This window comes from Atractosteus spatula, chromosome 3 (assembly GCF_055471065.1).
Source record: "Atractosteus spatula isolate fAtrSpa1 chromosome 3, fAtrSpa1.hap1, whole genome shotgun sequence".
Classification (NCBI taxonomy): Eukaryota; Metazoa; Chordata; class Actinopteri; order Semionotiformes; family Lepisosteidae; genus Atractosteus; species Atractosteus spatula.
Genome location: NC_142708.1, coordinates 67,390,318 through 67,414,321, shown reverse-complemented (window position 1 = coordinate 67,414,321; position 24,004 = coordinate 67,390,318). Strand labels below are relative to the sequence as shown.

The following is a 24,004-nucleotide window of genomic DNA, read 5'->3' as shown; positions in this document are numbered from 1 at the left end:
ACAGGACAACAGTCCTGTTACAATAGGGGCTACAGTCCCAGTACAGAACAGTCCTGTTATAATATGTAACTATGATAAACGTTTAACATTCTTTTGCAGTAAATACTCTTCCAGCTCTGCACCGAAGAGCAGTAGCTTAGCACCAGCGGCTGGAAGACTGGAGCGCACCGAGCCACAGGGAGAGCGCAGCCGGTTGGACAGCCGGCCTGTCACTCAGAGGAGTCCAGTCTGATGTCTGGAATGAGTTTTCATGGTGCGGTGGGCGGGACAAGCGGCATTGGTCGTCAGCGATTGGCCAAGGGGGCTCCGGGGAGGTGCTGCGGAGACGGATTCGCTTTAAATAGACAGCCAGTCGCGTTTTTACCGCAGTATCCCTGATCTCCGTAAGGAAAGCCGGCTCTGTGCTCACCGGACCTTGGAGGGGGGGGAGGGCTTTTAAGGTGCAGGATTGCGGATTGAGGGTGTTTTTATTTTTATATACATATATATTTCGGGGTTTGCTGTCACCTTCTACCGGTGAACGCAGAAAAGAAGGAGGAGCGAGAAAGACATTGACAGACCTCTCATAATCCTAGTGTAATAATAGTTCCTTTTAACCCGTTGAAAAAATACAGCAAGCTGCTTATCTCGTATTCAACTGCAGGCAGCGACCCCAGGCGAGTCCCTGAACCGCAGGCTGTGAAGCCCCAGACTGCAGCTGTCACACCGGGCTCCGGGGTGTTATCTGGTGCCGCCAGCGGACGCGCTTGTCCGCGGTGTAGACCCCGCGCCTCTTCGGGAACACGGGGGCTGAGAGAGAGAGGGAGAGACTGCCGCTGGAACTGACCCCCCCCGGAGCGCCGTCGCTGAGAGACACCCCGCCAGAGCACAAGCGGGGCCACCATGTCGAACAAGAAGGACAAGAAGACCTGCGGACAGGTGCTGGACGAGTGGAAGGGGTTCGTGTGGAACCCGAGGACGCACGAGTTTCTCGGCCGGACGGCGAGCAGCTGGGGTGAGTCTGTCTCGCTGTCCGTCTGTCTCTCTCCCTCCCTCCCCGCCTGTCTCTCTCTCTCTCTCTCTCGCTCCGTCTGCCTGTCTCTCCCTCTGACGCCCGGCTCGCCTCTCTCTCTCGCACTCTCTCACTCTGTCTGTCTGTCCCTGTCTCCCTCACGCACCGACAGGCGGGTTCGCGGGCAGGTTCGGGCTGGGAATCCGGTCCGTCCGTCTGTCCCGGCGCAGGTCCGCCTGTGCTCCAGGCTGCGGACATCACCGCCTCGGCGCAGGGGCGGAATCGGGGACGCGCACCCTGACTGCAGAGGGCTGGAGCCGCCGCTCAGCCCGCAGCTCCGCGGGGTCCTCGGGCAGGGCTGCGGGCTGCGGGCTGCGATGATCGCTGCGAGCGAAGAGTGCCGGCAGGTCTGCAGAGGGACTGCGGCACTCTCCTCTGTTCGCAGCCGGCGGCTCCTCTCCGCCGACGAGCTCGTTCATCGACCGGTCGCTTCGTCGCTCTTCGGACACGAGCCCCCCCGCGAGGCTGCTGCCTGGGGTCGATGCCAGTTTGTTAATTATCTGCTAAAGCGCTGATGGGTTTTCTTGGGCTCGACGGGCCTCTTTAATGCGGATTATGAAATCGCCCCCCCGCTCCTCGCTACCCTCCCCCCCCCTCCCAGTTGCTCATCTGTCTCTCTCGCCCAGATACCAAGACTTCCCCACACTCGGCTCGTATTCGCGTGGACACCCGCGGGAATGTGCACCACAGCCGGCGCCGGGCGCAGTTTTTGGCGGGTGGTGTTTTTCTTTGGGGGGGGGGGGGGGGACAGTCGCACGTAGCCGCCTACAGACAGATGGACAGAGACGCCGCGCGCCCCGCGTCCTGGGAACGCGCGAGCCTGGCAACGGGACACGTCACGGGGACAAACCGGCGGTGTAACGTCGGTCCCGCCGCTTCGCGCGGGTGTGACGCGGGGCCCCTCGGCAGGACCCCCGGTTCGGGCGTGAAGAGGAGGGAGGACTGGACCTCTGTCTCCGTGTCTCTCTCACACACACCCGCCCTCAAGCCCGGGGCGGTTCGCGGAGCGAGCGGAAGGCTTCTTCGTGGGCTGTTGAAGCAAACCCAGATCCTGTCGAGGTGTCGGTGTGAATGACAGTGGAGGGGTCACTCCGTGTCCGGCCTCTGCTCCGAGAGAGCTGATGTTCCGGCTGGTTCCAGCGTCGTCAGCAGTGCGCTGTCCCCGTGCTGAGCAAGGAAAGACGACATGTCGCAGTTTCGAAATTGCGCCTTTTAATGGCTTTGCAGTTGCTAATCCTTTGACTAAAACCGAGGGTGACTGGACTCTCTGTGCTGCCTTCTCTCTCTCTTTCACTGTCTCCATCCCTCTCTCTCCCTGTCTTCATTACTCCTTCTCTCTCTCCATCGCTCTCTCTGTCCCCCTCTCTCCATTACTCCTTCTCTTTCTATCACTCTCTCTTTCTCCCTTCCTCTATCCCGCTTTCCATTTTCCTCTGTCCCTCTCTCTCTCTGTCTCTCTCTTCCTCTATCCCTCTTTCCATCTTCTTCTGTCCCTCTCTCTTTCTCCCTTTCTCCATCACTCTCTCTCTCTCCCTCTTTCCATCTTCCTCTGTCCCTCTCTCTCTCCCTGTCCCTCTCTGTCTCCACCCTGTCCCTCTCTTCCTCTCTCTGGCTTATAACACTGTGTGCCTGGTGTAGCCACTGTTGCACGCCAAATAAATAATTCACATTTTAATTGAATTTTGCCATTAAACTCACAGGGTTATTCACTCAGGAGTCTCCCTCCCCCGGCTCTCCCTCTGCAGATGAGTGACGTCTGTCAGGAGCGTCTCTGGGAGAGGAGGGCAGTACAGGGGGAGGGAGAGGGGCAGTACAGGGGGAGAGAGGGGCAGTACAGGGGGAGGGAGAGGGGCAGTAAGGAGAGAGAGGGGGGCAGTACAGGGGGAGAGAGAGGGGGGCAGTACAGGTTGAGGTAGAGGGGCAGAAGGGGAAGAGGAGGGCAGTACAGGGGGAGGGAGAGGGGCTGCTCTGCCGATCCCTTTAAAAGCTCTGAATCAACCCGTTCCTCCAGGGGGAGAAGTTAAGCTAAATACCAGAACTCTGTTCACTGACCGATTCAGGACAGGGATTCCTTGTGACAAGCGATGACCACATGTGGACTGTGCAACAGACAGACAACCTGTGTTCTCATGCTCTCACCCATTAAACAACTGTGGTGAAGAAATAGTCTAGAGCCCTGTGGCTGATCTGTGTCAGTGTGCTGGACTCCACAGTGACTGTGAGAGTCTAGAGCCCTGTGACTGGGCTGTGTCAGTGTACTGGACTCCACAGGGACTGTGAGAGTCTAGAGCCCTGTGACTGGGCTGTGTCAGTGTACTGGACTCCACAGTGACTGTGAGAGTCTAGAGCCCTGTGACTGGGCTGTGTCAGTGTGCTGGACTCCACAGGGACTGTGAGAGTCTAGAGGCCTGTGACTGGGCTGTGTCAGTGTGCTGGACTCCACAGGGACTGTGAGAGTCTAGAGCCCTGTGACTGGGCTGTGTCAGTGTGCTGGACTCCACAGTGACTGTGAGAGTCTAGAGCCCTGTGACTGGGCTGTGTCAGTGTGCTGGACTCCACAGGGACTGTGAGAGTCTAGAGCCCTGTGACTGGGCTGTGTCAGTGTGCTGGACTCCACAGGGACAGTGAGAGTCTAGAGCCCTGTGGCTGAGCTGTGTCAGTGTGCTGGACTCCAGAGTGACTGTAAGAGTCTAGAGCCCTGTGACTGGGCTGTGTCAGTGTGCTGGACTACACAGGGACTGTGAGAGTCTAGAGCCCTGTGACTGGGCTGTGTCAGTGTGCTGGACTCCACAGGGACTGTGAGAGTCTAGAGCCCTGTGACTGGGCTGTGTCAGTGTGCTGGACTCCAGAGTGACTGTGAGAGTCTAGAGCCCTGTGACTGGGCTGTGTCAGTGACTGGACTCCAGAGTGACTGTGAGAGTCTAGAGCCCTGTGACTGGGCTGTGTCAGTGTGCTGGACTCCACAGGGACTGTAAGAGTCTAGAGGCCTGTGATTGGGCTGTGTCAGTGTGCTGGACTCCACAGGGACTGTGAGAGTCTAGAGCCCTGTGACTGGGCTGTGTCAGTGTGCTGGACTCCACAGGGACTGTGAGAGTCTAGAGCCCTGTGACTGGGCTGACAGTGTACTGGACTCCACAGGGACTGTGAGAGTCTAGAGCCCTGTGACTGGGCTGTGTCAGTGTGCGGGACTCCACAGGGACTGTGAGAGTCTAGAGCCCTGTGACTGGGCTGTGTCAGTGTACTGGACTCCACAGGGACTGTGAGAGTCTAGAGCCCTGTGACTGGGCTGTGTCAGTGTGCTGGACTCCACAGGGACTGTGAGAGTCTAGAGCCCTGTGACTGGGCTGTGTCAGTGACTGGACTCCAGAGTGACTGTGAGAGTCTAGAGCCCTGTGACTGGGCTGTGTCAGTGTGCTGGACTCCACAGGGACTGTGAGAGTCTAGAGGCCTGTGATTGGGCTGTGTCAGTGTGCTGGACTCCACAGGGACTGTGAGAGTCTAGAGCCCTGTGACTGGGCTGTGTCAGTGTGCTGGACTCCACAGGGACTGTTACAGTCTAGAGCCCTGTGACTGGGCTGTGTCAGTGTGCTGGACTCCACAGGGACTGTGAGAGTCTAGAGCCCTGTGACTGGGCTGACAGTGTACTGGACTCCACAGGGACTGTGAGAGTCTAGAGCCCTGTGACTGGGCTGTGTCAGTGTGCGGGACTCCACAGGGACTGTGAGAGTCTAGAGCCCTGTGACTGGGCTGTGTCAGTGTGCTGGACTCCACAGGGACTGTGAGAGTCTAGAGCCCTGTGACTGGGCTGTGTCAGTGTGCTGGACTCCACAGGGACTGTGAGAGTCTAGAGCCCTGTGACTGGGCTGTGTCAGTGTGCTGGACTCCACAGGGACTGTGAGAGTCTAGAGCCCTGTGACTGGGCTGTGTCAGTGTGCTGGACTCCACAGGGACTGTGAGAGTCTAGAGCCCTGTGACTGGGCTGTGTCAGTGTGCTGGACTCCACAGGGACTGTGAGAGTCTAGAGCCCTGTGACTGGGCTGTGTCAGTGTACTGGACTCCACAGGGACTGTAAGAGTCTAGAGCCCTGTGACTGGGCTGTGTCAGTGTACTGGACTCCACAGGGACTGTGAGAGTCTAGAGCCCTGTGACTGGGCTGTGTCAGTGTGCGGGACTCCACAGGGACTGTGAGAGTCTAGAGCCCTGTGACTGGGCTGTGTCAGTGTGCTGGACTCCACAGGGACTGTGAGAGCCTAGAGCCCTGTGACTGGGCTGTGTCAGTGTGCTGGACTCCACAGGGACTGTGAGAGTCTAGAGCCCTGTGGCTGAGCTGTGTCAGTGTGCTGGACTCCACAGGGACTGTAAGAGTCTAGAGCCCTGTGACTGGGCTGTGTCAGTGTGCGGGACTCCACAGGGACTGTGAGAGTCTAGAGCCCTGTGACTGGGCTGTGTCAGTGTGCGGGACTCCACAGGGACTGTGAGAGTCTAGAGCCCTGTGACTGGGCTGTGTCAGTGTGCTGGACTCCACAGGGACTGTGAGAGTCTAGAGCCCTGTGACTGGGCTGTGTCAGTGTGCTGGACTCCACAGGGACTGTGAGAGTCTAGAGGCCTGTGACTGGGCTGTGTCAGTGTGCTGGACTCCACAGGGACTGTGAGAGTCTAGAGCCCTGTGACTGGGCTGTGTCAGTGTGCTGGACTCCACAGGGACTGTGAGAGTCTAGAGCCCTGTGACTGGGCTGTGTCAGTGTGCTGGACTCCACAGGGACTGTGAGAGTCTAGAGCCCTGTGACTGGGCTGTGTCAGTGTACTGGACTCCACAGGGACTGTGAGAGTCTAGAGCCCTGTGACTGGGCTGTGTCAGTGTGCTGGACTCCACAGGGACTGTGAGAGTCTAGAGCCCTGTGACTGGGCTGTGTCAGTGTATCCAGACCTATCCCAGCTCTACAGTGTGACCCAGGGCACCGGCAGGGAGAACTGGAGAGCACCATGCAATTTAAAGCAGGACGTGGCTGACCGACATGGACTGATTCTGCAGTGGGTGTTATGGAATATTGACGAGGACCCCGTGCAGAATAATCAGGACGATCTTCAGAGGCGTAGGCGGAAGCGGAGCCGTGAGCCGTGAGGAAGCCGGGAGTCGAAGCCAGAACGATAGTCGAAGTACCAAAACAAAACCAGGAGACGCAGTCGGAGAACAAACCAGGGTCAGGAAGCCAAAAACCAAGACATAACTGATGGCGGGAAGACGGGGTAGCTCTGGCCAGGAAACCCTCATACTGAGCACAGGGGAGAGTGTGAAGCAGCATTGAATAGACTGGGGTCAAAGGCTAACTGGGAAGCGTGCGGGAATGCAAGGTGAGCTGTCACAGTGCAGTGCCGGTAGAGAGCTGCTGGATTACCTGTACCCCCAAAATATTTCACAAGGACTCATTCCTAGTGTCCAGGATGCCCTATCCTCCCCTCAGACTCTCCACTCTGATCCTGGCAGGACAGCTAAGCTCATTAAGCCTGCTCATTAAAACCTTTTCAATGAGCAAACAGCTATTTATACAGGTGCAGGAAGGCCTCATCTTCGATCTCTCACCCCAATCCAGATTAAGGGTCTTTCAGTGAATATGGTGTCTGAGTGTGTAGCCCGTGTGTAGCTCAGGCAAGCAGACAGTATGGAGGGAGTGAGTAACGAGTTGTTCTGGTGTGTGTGTCGGGCGGTGTAGTGAATTTGTAGTTAAGGTGAGTGTAGCGCATGTGTAAGGTTTGTGGAAAGAGTATGTAGAGGGACTTGGGTCTTAATTCCCATCGCAGACCAGGCTAACGCAGTACGACAGGGCTGGAGCTTGTCAGCTGCTATATCACAGAGCAGAAGGGCACCATCTTATGTTTCTATAGCTCCTTCCAGTCTCTCGTACTGCAGTGCCCCCCTCGAGGGGGGGTGTCTGTGGGGTGTGGCAGAGCCCTACTGCTCAGACAGGAGAGAGGAGCTACAGCCCTGAGCCAGCTCAGCTCGGAGAGAGGGGGGAGTGCAGGCAGGGTTAGACTGGGACTCTGATTGGGACCTGCAGCCCAGGACACTGCGGTCAGCTCCCCAGCTCTCCTGGACAGGGGACAGTACTGAGAGGAGCTGCAGAGTCCTGCCCCCTCTATGCAGCTGTCTCTGTCTCTCCAGCATCACTGAACAAGTGGAGCACCTCCTGCCTGCCTCCAGTGCACAGCGAGATCAGGGTATAAAGCACAGTAAATCAGGATAAACGCATTGAATCAGGGTAGATGCAGAGGGAGGTGAACACAGAATATCAAGGTAAAAGCACAGTAAATCAGGGTAAAAACAGATGGAAGTGAACACAGTCAGAGTACAAGCACAGTAAATCAAGGTAAATGCAGAAACAGGTTAACACAGTCAAACGGTGTAAAAGCACAGTAAATGAAGGTAAAAAGAAGAATGAGGCGCACACAGTAAATGAAGGTAAAAGCTCAGTAAATCAGTGTAAAAGCAGAGAGAGGTGAACACGGGGTAAGAGCACAGTAAATGAGGGTAAAAGCCCCGTAAATCAAGGTAAATGCACAGGGAGGTAAACAGTCAATCAGGGTAAAAGCACAATGAATAAGAGCTAAAAGCACAGGGAGGTGAACATAGTGTATCAGGGTAAAAGCAGAGTAAATGAGTGTAGAAATGGTGTAATCCAGGGTAAAAGGGAGGTGAACGTGGTGCAAGGTGTGGGGGAAACCAGTCTCCTGTGGAATCAGCAGTGACCCATGGTGGAATCCCAAAGGACAGACTGGGAAAGTGTTGGATGAGCTTGCAGAATGCCTCAGGGACTGCAGGGATCTTCCTGGAAAGGCTGGAGTCTCGCAGAGCAGGGAACCCGCGCTGATTTAGCTGAGGTCGGCCTGTTGAGAGGAAAGGAGAGGGGGAGGGATGTGTCAGTTCTGCAGGAGCTGAATAATTGATGTGGGCAGTCTGGAGAGAGGCTGCAGGCTGCAGGGACACACAGGGCAAATTAGGTTAAAAAAGCCTGCAGTCGCCCTGCGCCAGGCAGGAGAGGGGGAGGACTGGAGAGAGAGGGAGAGAGGGAGGACTGGAGAGAGGGGGAGAGAGGGAGGACTGGAGAGAGGGGGAGAGAGGGAGGACTGGAGAGAGAGAGGGAGAGAGGACTGGAGGGAGAGAAGGGGTGAGGGAGGACTGGAGAGAGAGAAGGGGTGAGGGAGGACTGGAGAGAGAGAGAAGACTGGAGAGTGACAGAGGGAGAGGACTGGAGAGAGAGAAGACTGGAGACAGAGACATCGGTCATGCTAATAAAGCACCTTGAATTGAAGTGAATTGAGAGAGGACTGGAGAGGACAGGAGAGAGAGAAGACTGGAGAGAGAGACAGAGGGACAGAAGAAGAGACATGGAGAGAGAGGCTACATGTCAGAGCAGAAAGTCTGGGGCAGCATGCGGTCTAATTCGGGGTTTAACCCCATAGAGGCGATCCTGTACCTTTGACCTGCTCCCCTACAGCTGCAGCCATGTGCCAGCACTCCCCCAGCTCCACTCCACACAAAGACCGAACACTGCAAAATACCCTCGAGGCACTGACACAGCCACCCCAGCGGAGATGTCAGTGCATTTCAGAATCACAGGGCACAGATGGAAAGCACCTGTTCGCCATATTTAAACTGAGAACAGGAGGCACGACTTTGTGCAAAGAGTGGTGTGGGAGTGGAACAAGCTGCCCAGCTGCATTGTAGAAGAAAATACCCTGGCACCTCTCAAGAAACGACTGGATGAGATCTTCCAGGCAGGACAGGAGGAAAGTCTTTAGACAAAGAGTGGTGGGAGAGTGGAACCAGCTGCCCTTCTGTGTTGGTGAAGCAAATACCCTGGCACCTCTCAAGAAACGACTGGATGAGATCCTCCAGGCAGGACTTCTTTACATTAAGAGAATGAGAATCTCTGAAGGAGATCCTCAGATTGATTCCAGCCCATCAACCGAGTGAGATGGACGAGAGGACTTCTTTACACTAAGAGTGCTAGGAGCGTGGATCAAGCAGCCCAGCCCCATTGTTAAAACTGATACCCTGGCTTCTCTCACGAAACGGCTGAATGAGATCAAGAGATGGGCCAGATGGCCTTTTCTGACTTGTAAGTGTCCTAGAGAGAGAGGGAGGGCTGGCTGCTGTAGCCAAGGGCCCAAGAGAGGAAGGAGAGATGGAGGGAGCGAGGAATGGCACCCTTTCATTCCGATTCCTTCTGCTCTGCTGCAGCACAACAGATTCTCCGGAGAGAGAGAGAGAGAGGGAGCACCGGTGCACCGGAGAGGAAGTGACAACGCCTCGGGCCCGACAGTTCAGACACACATCGAAATGCAGGACAGAGCCCCTTCCTCCCCTCTCTCTGTCTTCCTGCGCCGTGTCTTCACACGCACTCGTGGGGCGTCGCCGTGAGCCCCTGGAAGAGCCGTGACTTCGTGGGGATGCCTCTGGGCCAGGCGGGGTTCCTGTCTCCGGGGGCAGAGTCCCCCAACTCCGGCCCCGCGATGTTGCAGTTCCCGAAGCAGCCTGCGCACTCCTGTGCTGTGGCATAACCGCACCCTTCCAGCAACACAGCCTACCTGTCCACAGGCCTCTAGCAACACCTGCAAAAGGAAAAGCTGTTTCCTGTATCCCACAGCTGGCAGCTTGTTCCAAACACCCCACCCCACCCACTCTTGGTGTAAAGGAGCGCGATCATTCCCATTTCTTTATTTCCGCTTGTGTTCTTGGATCCTTGCTTCTCTTGATCCCGAATCCGTCCTCTGGGTCGACTTACAGTAGTCAGTAACCTTTCAGGATTGGAAAAGCCTGAATCAAGTCTCATCATAATCTCCTGTGTTCTGAACTAAAGAGGTTCAGAGGAGCTTACAAATGTACATAATGCACTGAGCCCTGTCTGCACTCCTACCCAGAGCAACACAGCACTGTCTAATGTCCCTTTGTGTCACTGCGGTATTCTGTGATAAAACCACAGTAAAGAGCAGTGAAATAAGGGTAAAAGCACTGTTGAGGGTTGTAAACCACAGTAGGTTAGTCTACAAACTGGGAGATCAGGGTAAAAGCACAACAAGGTGCAGTAAAGCACAATGATTTTAGGGTAAAAGTACAGTACATCCAAGTGAAATCGAGGTAAACGCAAAGCACAGTGCAGCGCAGTAAAGCCCAGTGAAATCAGGGTAAAAGCACAGTACAGTACAGTTGCCATGTGAGGTCAGGGTAAAAACACAGTAGAGTGCAGCAAAACCCAGTGAGAACAGGGTAAAAGTGCAGTACAGCTCAGTGAGAACAAGGTAAAAATCAAAACAGTGCAGTAAAGCCCAGTGAAAGTAGAGTATAGATGGGTACACTGCAGTAAAGCCCAGTGAGAACAGGGTAAAATTACAGTACAGTGCAGTACAGCCCAGTGAGAACAGGGTAAAAGTGCAGTACAGCCCAGTGAGATCAGGTTAAAAGCGCAGAACAGGGCAGTACAGCCCAGTGAGATCAGGGTAAAAGCGCAGAACAGGGCAGTACAGCCCAGTGAGATCAGGATATAAACACAGTACAGTGCAGTACAGCCCAGTGAGATCAGGGTATAAACACAGTACAGTGCAGTACAGCCCAGTGAGATCAGGGTAAAAGCGCAGAACAGGGCAGTACAGCCCAGTGAGATCAGGGTAAACACACAGAACAGGGCAGTACAGCCCAGTGAGATCAGGGTAAAAGTGCAGAACAGTGCAGTACAGCCCAGTGAGAACAGGGTAAACACACAGAATAGTGCAATATAGCCCAGTGAGATCAGGCTAAAAGTGCAGAACAGTGCAGTACAGCCCAGTGAGATCAGGGTAAAAGTGCAGTACAGTGCAGTACAGCCCAGTGAGAACAGGGTAAACACACAGAATAGTGCAGTACAGCCCAGTGAGATCAGGGTAAAAGTGCAGAACAGTGCAGTACAGCCCAGTGAGATCAGGGTAAAAGTGCAGAACAGTGCAGTATAGCCCAGTGAGATCAGGGTAAAAGTGCAGTACAGCCCAGTGAGTCCTCTGACCCCTCCTGCTCGTCTGTGAGCCCTGTCGGTGTGACGTGTCCACTGCCGCCACCTTGATTCTCCGAAAACGCAAACCTGCTCTCAGCTAATCCCCTGACCTCCTGCCCCTAATCCCCGAGCCCCTCCCCCAGCTCCCCAGCTCCCCAGCACCCCGCCCTCTCCTCCACAAATCTCTTTCTTCTTGTTCTTTGATAATTAATCTGGACTCTGTCCAGACCTGCAATCCTGGATTAATTTTTTTGTTCTTGTTTGGCAGAGATGGGGGGGTGGGGGGGTAGAAAGGATGCTGTTTTGTGTGTGTTTGTCGAGTGTGTATTTACGGTGTGTTTGTTGTATGCGTATATGTGTGTTGCGTGTATGTTTTGTGTGGTTGCGTGTTGTGAATGTGTAGGCTGTATGAGTAGATTGTGTGTATGTTGTGTTGTGTGTGTTTGTTTTGTGTGTGTGTGTGCCCACACTAGATAGAAAAGATCCAGCCTGCTGGAAACAGATGGGCAGTGAAAACAGTGTTGTGATAGTGAGGCTGGGTTCCCCGTAATCTGTCCCCAAACCTGCAGGTTTTCGTTCCAGCTCAGCTTGTTACTTCGTAGAATCTTTAAGTGAACTAACAAGCTATTGACTGGGAGCTGTGAAGTTGTTCTTTTCTGCTAGGGAGCTGGAGAGCTCGGGTTTTTTATAACACTATTGTTCTAGGCTGAGCCCAACATGCCGAGGAACTGAAAACAATCCAAGAGTCCAGATTAGCCCTTCAATTAGGTCAGTTCCGGGTTTAATCATGTAAATGAGATGTGTGGAACTGCAGGACCCATGTACTGTAGCAACACACTAAGGGGGCACTACCCACGCTGCTGTCCATCAGAGGGCGCAGTGTGCTGTTTGGGGAGCGTTGCCTCAATGAAGAGCTGAGGGGTGGGCCTTTATGTCCAACCACGAGGAAGAGCCCCACTGCTGAGAGGCCCTGGTGTGTCAGTGGGCATGGTGCTGGGACAGGCTTCCTGCTGTTCATCTGTGATGGGTGCACACTGCCCTGTGCTTGTGTCTATGCTTGAGGGTGTGTGCCTGCCTGTGCTTGTGTCTATGCACGAGGGTGTGTGTGTGTATGCCTGTGCTTGTGTCTATGCATGAGGGTGTGTGTCTGCCTGTGCTTGTGTCTATGCACAAGTAGGTGTGTGTGTCTGCCTGTACTTGTGTCCATGTGTGTCTGCCTATGCTTGTGTCTATCCACAAGAGTGTGTGCCTGCATGCCTGTGCTTGTGCCCATGCACAAGAGTGTGTGCCTGCATGCCTGTGCTTGTGCCCATGCACAAGAGTGTGTGCTTACACGCCTGTGCTTGTGCCCATGCACAAGGGTGTGTGCCTGCACGTCTGTGCTTGGGTTTATGCACAAGTGTGTGCGTGCATTCATGCGTTTCAGTGTTCTGATATATTACTGTCAAATCCTATTCATCATGAGAGAAAATGTCCCACAAAGACAGCACCTCCTTCCAGACTGGTGTCCCCACAGTGGAAACAACTCCTATATAAACCAAACAGCATGTCTTCCCTCTCAAGGGGTATGTGTGTGTGAGTTTGGGACAGGAAGTGATGACAGAGTGAGAGTGGGAGGAGGGACACCCTGTCAGGAGTGTGAGTATTTGTCGGGGGGGGACTAGGCCAGCTGGTGCCTATCCCCTCCCCCTCAGATCTGTCCAGAAGTTTGGGTTGAGCAGAGCGCGGGGTGAGGGGGAGGCAGTGACCAGGCGGGCTCCAGATTACAGAGGATTACAGCTTTAGTGGGTCTGTCCTGGCATGCGGTCAGCGGCGTGCTTGGACTCCACAGGGGGTGGGGGTGGATGGAGGAAACAGTGGGGGGCTCCAAGTGGCTCCAGCGGTGCAGGATGGACTCCAGACTCCAGGGGTTGAAGGTTCAAGGCTGAGATTCCCCAGGGGAGTGTGTTGCAGGACGGTGAATGGTCCTGTGCACACTGGTGGGACACAAGCAGTTTCTCTATCGGAGCAGGCCAGGGACAGTAGACTGCTCCAGTCAGGCCATTAATTTGTTTGGTTAGCCGGTTAAGAGACCCAACAACCCTAAACCCATCATGCACATGATGCTGTAGACTGTGGATGACTACAAGCCCACCCACCAGGACCAGAGCTGGACACCCACTGCAGCAGAGCGCCCCCTAGTGCCTGCTAGCATTGCATATCGGAGTCATCATACAGCTGTCATGAATCATGACAAGAGGTGTGCTCTCGTCTCTCCACAGCCCTCATCCTGGTCTTCTACCTGGTCTTCTACACCTTCCTGACTGGCCTGTTCTGCCTCACCATGTGGGTGTTGCTGCAGACTGTGGACGACTACAAGCCCACCTATCAGGACCGGCTGGCCACCCCAGGTACACTGCTGCCTTAAGCACTGATGAGTGCCTGGAGAAGTGACCTTCCTGAGAAGGTCACTGCTGTAGAATAGTGCACTGAAAGACACTGATGTAGAATAATACAATGACAGACACTGCTGTAGAGTAGTGCACTGACAGACACTGCTGTAGAGTAGTGCACTGACAGACACTGCTGTAGAGTAGTGCACTGACGGACACTGGTGTAGAACAGTGCACTGACAGACACTGCTGTAGAGTAGTGCACTGACAGACACTGCTGTAGAGTAGTGCACTGACAGACACTGGTGTAGAATAGTGCACTGACAGACACTGCTGTAGAACAGTACACTGACGGACACTGCTGTAGAACAGTACACTGACAGACACTGGTGCAGAATAGTGCACTGACAGACACTGCTGTATTACAGTACACTGACGGACACCACTATAGAGTAGTACACTGACAGACACTGCTGTAGAGTAGTGCACTGACGGACACTGGTGTAGAACAGTGCACTGACGGACACTGGTGTAGAACAGTGCACTGACGGACACTGGTGTAGAACAGTGCACTGACGAACACTGCTGTAGAACAGTGCACTGACGGACACTGGTGTAGAATAGTGCACAGACAGAGACTGGTGTAGAATAGTGCACTGACAGACACTAGTGTAGAATAATGAACTGACACACTGCTGTAGAACAGTGCACTGACAGACACTAGTGTAGAACAGTGAACTGACACACTGCTGTAGAACAGTGCACTGACAGACACTGGTGTAGACCAGTGAACTGACACACTGCTGTAGACCAGTGAACTGACAGACACTGGTGTAGACCAGTACACTGACAGACACTGGTGTAGACCAGTACATTGACAGACACTGGTGTAGACCAGTACACTGACAAACATTGGTGTAGACCAGTACACTGACAAACACTGGTGTATAATAGTATACTAAATGACACTGATGTAGAACAGTACACTGACAGACATTGGTATAGAATAGTGCACTAATTGTTACTGGTGTAGAATACTGCATACAGTACACATCAGTGTGTCTAGTCTTGCACACTGATACTGTATGTTTGTATCCTGATAGATCAGTGTGTCTAGAGTCTTGTCACTGATATGCAGAGTGACAAGCTGATGGAAGAGTGATCTTGCAGCATGTGCTCTGACTTGAGCTGTCCCTCTGTGCCTTCTGTACAGGACTGATGATCCGGCCCAAGTGTGAGGCCCTGGAGATCGTCTATGATATTGCCAAAACGGAGAGCTGGGATGATTACATCACTGCACTGGACAGCTTCCTTGCCCGTGAGTCCTGGTGTGGGGAGCGAAGCAGAGAGTGAGAGTGTGTGTGTGCTTCTTGGGAGTGAGTAGAGAGTGAGAGTGAGGGTGTGTGTTCCTCTGGGGAGTGAGTAGAGAGTGAGAGTGAGGGTGTGGTCCCCTGGGGAGTGAGTAGAGAGTGAGAGTGAGGGTGTGGTCCCCTGGGGAGTGAGTAGAGAATGAGAGTGAGGGTGTGTGCTCCTGGGGAGTGAGTAGAGAGTGAGAGTGAGGGTGTGGTCCCCTGGGGAGTGAGTAGAGAGTGAGAATGAGGGTGTGGTCCCCTGGGGAGTGAGTAGAGAGTGAGAGTGAGGGTGTGTGTTCCTCTGGGGAGTGAGTAGAGAGTGAGAGTGAGGGTGTGGTCCCCTGGGGAGTGAGTAGAGAGTGAGAGTGAGGGTGTGGTCCCCTGGGGAGTGAGTAGAGAATGAGAGTGAGGGTGTGTGCTCCTGGGGAGTGAGTAGAGAGTGAGAGTGAGGGTGTGGTCCCCTGGGGAGTGAGTAGAGAGTGAGAATGAGGGTGTGGTCCCCTGGGGAGTGAGTAGAGAGTGAGAGTGAGGGTCTGTGCTCCTGGGGAGTGAGTAGAGAGTGAGAGTGAGGGTGTGGTCCCCTGGGGAGTGAGTAGAGAGTGAGAGTGAGGGTGTGGTCCCCTGGGGAGTGAGTAGAGAGTGAGAGTGAGGGTGTGGTCCCCTGGGGAGTGAGTAGAGAGTGAGAGTGAGGGTGTGTGTTCCTCTGGAGAGTGAGTGGAGAGTGAGAGCGAGGGTGTGTGCTCCTGGTTCCCTCAGCACAGTGTCTGAACGCCCCTGCTCTCTGGTCTCTCTCCAGCCTACAACAACAGTATCCAGGTGGCCAACAATGACCACTGCACCCCGGGACAGTACTTCATCCAGGAGGACAGCGGCGAGGTGCGGAACAACCCCAAGCGCTCCTGCCAGTTCAACCGCACAGAGCTGGGCAGCTGCTCCGGCCTGGAGGACAGGACCTACGGCTACCAGAACGGCACACCCTGCGTCTTCATCAAACTGAACAGGGTGAGGGGGAGGAGGGAGAGACGGGGGGAGAGGAGGAGGAGGAAGAGATGGGGGGGAGGAGGAGGAGAGAGGGTGGAAAGGAGGAGAGAAAGAGGGGGATGGAGGAGAAGGAAGAGAGAGGGCGCAGGGTAGAAAAGAGCAGTAACATGTTGGCTACATGTAAAAAGAAGTGACCAAAACTCCAACCACCACACGGCCCTGCTGAGCCAAGAGCCCCTCAGCCACTGACACCAGCCAGCCTCAGGACAGCACAGCTAAAACAGCACGAATCATAATCAACCGAAACACAACACAAGCCGAACAACACTACCTCACCCACTGGGTGACAACACAAACAAGACAAACTGGAATGCTACAGAATCCTAAACAGACAGTACACACTAGCAGAATATATGACCAAGATAAGAAACAGCAAAAAGAAACAGACACTGACGAAGTACAGGCTCAGTGACCACAGACTGGACACAGAAACTGGGCGACACAGGCAGACCTGGCTGCCCAGAGAGGACAGGCTGTGCTCCCACTGCCAGCAGGGAGAAATAGAGACAGAGGTGCACTTCCTACTGCACTGTGACAGATACTCTGGGATTAGACAAACATTCTTCCCTAAAATAACAAATCTGATCCCAGAATTCCCACTCCTGCCAGAATCAGGACAGGTCCTAATCCTACTGGGAGAGGGAGGAGGGAACTCGGTTCAACTGGATCTCCTGTCCCAGCCTGAGGAACAGTGAGCCTGTCTCTCAGTAATGCTCCTTATGCTGTATGTTGAAATTGTAAATGTCTGTAGATGTTGTCTTTATTGTATATGCTTTGGCAACACTGTAATTTGTTGGTCCTGCTGATAAAGCTGTTTGAATTGAATTGATAGGTCAGGTCAGCAGGAGAGAGGGAGTGACAGGTGAATTAAATGGAGGGAAAGATCAGAGGTGGGAAAGGAGGAGAGGAATGGGTGGGAGGGATTACAGTAAACTCTGTGTGCCTGACTCACTCCCTGCATGTGTTCCAGGTGATCGGGATGAAGCCGGGAAGCGGAGAGTCTCCATATGTTACCTGCGGAGCCAAGGTGAGTGTCTCCCTCTGTCTACCCTCTCTCTCCTGGCTCACTCTGCCCCCCTCCATCCCTCACTCCTCCTCTCCTCCTCCTCCAGTCATCCCCCGACCTCCGACCTCCGACCCCTGGTATCACTTTTGTCTGTCATTCCGCTGTGTTTTCGTTTGTCGGGCTGCACCATGGATCTCCATGTCCTCTCAGCCCTTCGTTTCTCTCATGTTCTGTTCTTTTTGTTCTTTTGTCTGTTTTGTTGTTGGCGTCTGTTGCTCTCGCCTTCTGTGCTTCACAGAGGTACAAAGTTGGCAAAGATGAATGGGTAAGAATGCCAGGGAGGGAGGGAGGGGGAGAGTCGAAAATCAGGGTCAAGGGTCAAAGGTCAGGATTAGGGCTAGCAGGGTGATGGCTATGTACAGCACAGTAGTAACCTTTAGCTATAACCTTTAGTAGTGACCTTTAACCTCGGGTCAAGCCTAGATTTAGGGTTCACTGTAGTGCTGGCTTCTTCCAGTAGGTGCATGCCCATCCCCCTCTCCCTCTCTGGGCCGCACTGCTTGTGTAGAGCACTAGTGGGGATCCTGGGGTTCATCCGACCAGTGCCCAACACTCATACACACACACCTCCAGTTCAGCAACTGACACACACACACCTCCAGTTCGGCGACACACACACACACCTCCAGTTCAGTAACACACACACACACACACACGCACACCTCCAGTTCGGCAACACACACACACACACCTCCAGTTCGGTGACACACACACACACACACACACACACACACACACACGCACACCTCCATTTCGGTAACACACACGCACGCCTCCATTTCGGCAACACACACACGCACACGCACACCTCCAGTTCGGCGACACACACACATACACACCTCCAGTTCGACGACACACACACACACCTACACACCTCTCCTGCTGCCTGACTGTAACTCTCCCTCCTGCCCCACAGAAGGAAGATTCGGATAAGATCGGGATGCTGGCATACTTCCCTCCCAACGGCACCTTCAACCTCATGTACTTCCCCTACTACGGCAAGAAAGCCCAGGTGGGTCCGTGCCCTGGTCTCCGCCGGTTCTGCCCTCTGAAACTTTAACTGTGCTCTGAAACCTGAAACTCCCAGAGCTGTCCAGTCCCTGGTCCCTGGGGGACCTGTTGTGTCCCGGAGTGCCTGCAGGAATCCCAGGTCTCCTCACAGAACCAGAACCGGGTGAATAGCCCCAGGAAGAGTCTGGGAGAAGCTGGTAAACTGGGCCCATTAAGCCGATAACGAGCAGACTGGGGCCTGTTTACAGAGCGGAGCTGGAATATGACCCTGCAGACACACCAGGCCCTGCAGGACTGCGCAATCCCTGCCTGAGACCAGTAGGGCGGCGGTGTGGAGCAGAGGGCAGGACCTCTGGACTTGTTCTGATTCCAGATGGGAAACTGCTGCTGTACCCCTGAGAAAGGTGCCTCACCCAGAATGCACCAGCTGCAGATCTTTGTGTTTTTTTTAAAAAGGTAACTGCAAGGGGAAGATGGTGGTGCAGGGGTTAGCATTGCTGCCTAGCAGGGCTGGGGCCCTGGGATCAATTTGTGGGGTGCTGTCTTTGTGGGGTTTGTACTGTATGTTCTCTTTTTGTTTGTGTGCATTTCCTCCCAGAGACAGTCTGGTAAGTTAATTGGCTTCTGGGAAAACTGGCACTGGTATAAGTGTGTGTGTTTGTGTCTGTCTGCCCTGTGATGGACTGGCATCCTGTCCAGCGTGTACCCCGCCTTACACTCAATGCTTGCTGGGATAGGCTCCGGCTCCCCTGCGACCCAGAACTGGATGAAGTGGTTATCCAAAGTGATGGGATGATGTAACTGTGACCCCCATAAGCCCCTGGAAACCCTGGGAGTGCCTTTAAAACGGAAAGCAGGGGGCATTTCTTTACACAAAGGAAGGTGGGGGTGTGGAACACGTCGTCCGGATGTGGTGTTGAAACCGACACCCTGGTTTCTCTCAGGTAACAACTGGAGGAGATCTACAGTCAAACAGCCGCTCGCTAGAAATTGCTTTGAAAAAGGGAGCAGTTCTGATTTTTGAAAGAAGGTGCCCAAGTCCCTGAACGGGCTCTCCCTGGGTGTGGACGCCAGTGAGATTCTGGGCTCTCAAGGAGCTGCCGGAGTGAGTTCTGAGCATGAATGAAATCCCACGTGGTAGCCATGTTCCATCGCGAGAGCCTTCAGAACGGCTCCAGTATTTCCACTTCAGGGATTAAAAGCACAAAGTACAGTTCACTGACACGTCTGCAGGGCTAATGAGTCCTTTATGTCTCTCCTTCCTCGATCTTTCAGTGTCTCACTCTCTTCCCTGCTCTCTTTCAATCTGTCTCTCTCCTTACTCTTTCTCCTCTCTCATTCCTTCCACTCCTTCCTCCCTCTATCCTCTTCCTCTCTCCTCCCTCTTTGTGTCCTCTCTCCCACTCCCCTTTCTCCTCTCTCCTGTCTCCCTCTCTTTCTCCTCCCTCTCGCCTCTTCTTTCCTCTCTCTCAAGTTCAAGTTCCAAGAGCTTTGTTGGCATGACCGATTCATTACTGTTGCCAAAGCAGAGTCCATGACCAGCACGTGCTCTCCCTCTCTCCTCTCCCAGGTGAACTACTCCCAGCCACTGGTGGCAGTGAAGTTCCTCAACATCACCTTCAACAGCGACGTCAACGTGGAGTGTAAGATCGTGGCCAGAGACATCAAGGTGGACGCGGAACAGCGTGACAAGTTTGCCGGTCGCGTCTCCTTCAAGTTAAGGATCAACAAGAGTTAATTTGCCCAGAAGCACGCATACAAGTACATACACACACACACACTCACAAAGACACACACTAATGTAGATCTGTACAAATTGAGAGATTTGCAGAGCCACGCTGTATTAAAACAATCAGCCTACAACACAGGGACAGTGCAACACAAAGACACAACACAGAGCACGGAATGAGAGCAGACACTAACACACCAGTACCGTATATGGGCACGGCTTGGGGCTTGTGCAGATCTTGCATGGCCTGAGACAGATTCTCATGGGGAATTCGGATGTTGGGGAGGGGACGCACTAGAATTCGGGTTTGGCGGGATCTTTTTTAATAAAGCAGGGCTCTATATATTCCTATCAAAACATGCTGTGTTACAGTTGGAAGCTGTAAAGAAAACCTCAAGAACACACACACATGCACTGACGACTTTGTCGATGGACTGTTGCCGAATGACAGTATCCTGTAATGCGACCCTCCACCCAACTCCCCCCCCCCCCCCCCCACCATGAGTCAACCTTACCCCCCAAAAAATCATTGCATTACCTAAAGAGAACATATCTATAAATGTGTGTATGTGTACATGCGTACGTTACCCCACAGGACTGGGATTTCTTGGCTGGGATGGGAATTCTTAGGGATGCTGGAGCCGTGGACACGGGCTGTGTTGTTGAATGTTCCTGGTCTGTGATTGGAGCAAAGCAAAGTTGTCCATAAATCTGCATCCTGGAGGAATACTGGAGCTTGGCCTGTCCTGGGTTATTCTGTGGGGAGATGTATGTCATGTATAGATCGTTTCTAAATGTGTAAAGCAGATAAATATATATATTTGTTTTGTATTAATTTGCACTGGACAGAGCGGGATATTCCCGCCTATGGACTAGAGAGGGAGAGTGGAGGGATTTTGCTCCATTGTCGTTCCCATTTTTCCAACGGATTCCCACGCCATTGTCTCTGTGCTCCACGCTGCACAGCTCCAGTGCCTCTGCTTGTTTCCTGTACTGCGCAAACCCGTTGTTGTCCATGTCTGCAGACCTGCTTTGTGTGCGTTTGAGTGTGCAGACAGAAACTTTTCCCTAAATACCTGTGTCCACTGGCTCCAGGCATCAGTGGACACCGGTGTGTGTATACAGTGTCTCCTACAGCAGTCTGGACACTGGTGCGTGTGTGTACAGTGTCTCCTACAGCAGTCTGGACACTGGTGCGTGTGTATACAGTGTCTCCTATAGGAGTCTGGACACTGGTGCGTGTGTATACAGTGTCACCTACAGCAGTCTGGACACTGGTGCGTGTGTATACAGTGTCTCCTATAGGAGTCCTGACACAGGTGTGTATATGTATAGTGTCTCCTACAGCAGTCTGGACACAGGTGTGTATATGTACAGTGTCTCCTACAGCAGTTTGGACACATGTGCGTGTGTATACAGTGTCTCCTATAGGAGTCTCGACACCAGGTGTGTATATATACGGTGTCTCCTATAAGAGTCTGGACACAGGTGTGTATATGTACAGTGTCTCCTATAGGAGTCTCGACACCAGGTGTGTATATATACGGTGTCTCCTATAGGAGTCTGGACACAAGTGTGTATATACAGTACACAGTGTCTCCTATAGGTTTCTGGACACCAGGTGCATATGTACAGTGTCTCCTATAGGTGTCTGGACACCAGGTTTGTATATATACAGCGTCTCCTATAGGTTTCTGGACACCAGCTGTGTGTATATACTGTGTCTCCTATAGGTGTCTGGACACCAGGAATGTATATATACAAGTGTCTCCTTTACGTGTCTGGACACCAGGTGTGTGTGTATATTCAAATGTCTCTTGTAGGTGTCTGGACAGCAGGTGTGTGTATATACAGTGTCTCCAATAGGTGTCTGGACAGCAGGTGTGTGTATATACCGTGTCTCCTATTGGTGTCTGGACAGCAGGTGTGTGTATATACCGTGTCTCCTATTGGTGTCTGGATACCAGGTGTACTGTATGTTTATACTGTGTCTCCAATAGGTGTCTGGGCAGCAGGTTTGTGTATATACTGTACAAGTGTCTCCTATAGGTGTCTGGACACCAGGTATGTATATACTGTGTCTCCTATAGGTGTCTGGGCAGCAGGTGTGTATCTGTACAGTCTCTTTAATGGCTGCAAATGAGGTATATATATCCAGAAATTCTTGTTAGTGTTCGCCCACCTGATACATAGGTACTGTGTATACTCTATAACGCTTGTACAGATACTTATTGGAGCCAGTGAATTATTTACTTATTTATTTGTTTTTGCTAGTTTATTTATTGACTGATTGATTGTGACAGATTGTTTTGAACAGTGTAGGAGTTTGTTGTTTGTTGTAGAGCATTGTCCTAGAATATATCCATGTGTGATTCCTGAAGTATCCTTCTGCAAGTTACTGGCGCGGTCAGCAGGAATCTATAGGTCCTATCCGTGACATTCCATAGACATCTCAATACATTCCCCAACTCCAAGATGTAAGTCAACAGAATTGACAGTGCACAGTGAACAGGCCTTGGAGTTTGTGGCTTTACCACCAGGGGGCACTGAAACTCATTCTTTGTGAAGTGCCCTCTGTCATTTTCTGTGGGAGCTCTTGGCCTGTCATTTTTGGCGTGGGACCTAACAGAGCTGTCAGAGGGGTCAGTTTACCTGCAAAGCCGAATCCCTACACTAGCCTCGCATCGAATGAAGTGGTGCCGCCCCCTGGTGGTGGACATGTGCAAGCTCTGGGATGCATCAGGGACTCCTGCAGCCCAGGTGACACAGTGTGGAAGGGCTGTACAAGCAAACTGCAAGAGGCAACTGAAGAACAGGACACGTATCAGCTGTCACATATCACATTTCTCTGAATCACGTCCAACGTCTCGCCCATCGGTCGATATTTATTACCTTGATCTTTTTTATCTTCTTGTCGTCGAGTTATTTTGGGGGGCCCCGGAGCATCTATAGAAGCAATATATTCTGCGCGGCTTTAATCGGTGTGTTTTGTTAGATTAGAATCGCGGGAGACGGGACGAACACGCACACGTAGGGAAAAATATAGAGATTGTTTTTTTGTCGAAATTCCAACCGAAGGTGGAGGCCGTCAGTTTCTGCCGACGGTTTTCCAGCAGTGCTCAAGAAGTCGGGGGGGGGAGTTGAGTGAGGAGCGTCTCCCATTCTGAGGCCAGGACAGACCTGGAGACCTGGGGGGGGGGGGAGAGGGGTGTGGCAGAGCCCTACTGCTCAGACAGGAGAGAGGAGCTACAGCCCTGAGCCAGCTCAGCTCGGAGAGAGGGGGGAGTGCAGGCAGGGTTAGACTGGGACTCTGATTGGGACCTGCAGCCCAGGACACTGCGGTCAGCTCCCCAGCTCTCCTGGACAGGGGACAGTACTGACCGCTGGGTCCTGTCCGAGAGAGGAGGTGCAGCATTTTTCCTCGGCCACAGGCCGGGGCGGCAAGCTGGAGAGAAACAGAGCCAGTTGTATCTCCAGCACCACTGAACAAGTGGAGCCCCTGCTGCCTGCCCGTCTACCCACCACCACCACCAGGGCGGCGACAATGCGCCAAACCCTGGGCAGCCCGTGGGACGCTCTTCGTAAAACCCCCATCACATTGACAGGAGGAGACACAGATGGCACAACACCGAGCACATAAGGGAGCCGGCTCTAGCACAGCAGTACCATATCTCCTTCCGTGCGAAATGCAGGGTCTGCCTCAGACGTCCCCGGCAGAAGGTCGATACACATGCCAGTCTAAACTCCATTTCCATAAAATTGGACCCGATTTGATTTCGTCCCGCTCAATACCGAACTTGAAACAGAGACACACTGACACTACCCCTTACTCTTTCCATCTCTCTGTCTGTCCAATTTCCTTCTCTCTGTCGTTCCCTCTTCCCTCCCTCTCTCTCTCTGAGATCAGTGCAGAACTGACAGACTCGTTCCCCACAGGCGAACCTAGTGTTAACTCTGGGCTAGTGGGCTTCAGCAGCAGTCCGGTGACTGTGGCGTGGCGTGGCGGCGGTGTGATCCACCAGTGATGGCATTCGAGAGGGGGGATGAGACCCCAGTGCCGGCTGCTCCCCCCACCCCACCCCACCCCCTGTCTCCCACCCCAAGTCATCCTGTTCCTTTCCTCCTCTTTTCTTTTGAAAACATATATATATACGTATATAAAACATATAAGATGAAATAAATGAAAAACTACATGAAATACGATATTTAATGCCTGTTATTGAACTGCTGGATTCTAAAAGAGAAATAAAAATAAAAAGTGAAATCCAAAAAAAAGAAAATAAAAGGATTTTGTGTTTAAAAACCCACTGCGTCCTGCTTATTTCTGACCGTGGAGAGCGAAGAGGAATACAGAGGATCT

The 24,004-nt window shown here is 53.0% G+C and overlaps 1 protein-coding gene across 1 annotated transcript; it reads left to right on the top strand.

Annotated features, from left to right (window-relative positions):
* The first annotated feature begins 363 nt into the window (after positions 1-363).
* On the top strand, positions 364-23,947 carry atp1b2a (ATPase Na+/K+ transporting subunit beta 2a). Its single transcript, XM_088909816.1, has 7 exons — positions 364-994; positions 13,335-13,463; positions 14,659-14,763; positions 15,594-15,799; positions 16,809-16,865; positions 17,821-17,916; positions 19,486-23,947. Exons 1-7 carry the CDS (start codon positions 883-885, stop codon positions 19,651-19,653), a joined length of 873 nt encoding a protein of 290 aa, XP_088765942.1. The 5' UTR covers positions 364-882; the 3' UTR covers positions 19,654-23,947.
* The last annotated feature ends 57 nt before the right edge of the window (positions 23,948-24,004 follow it).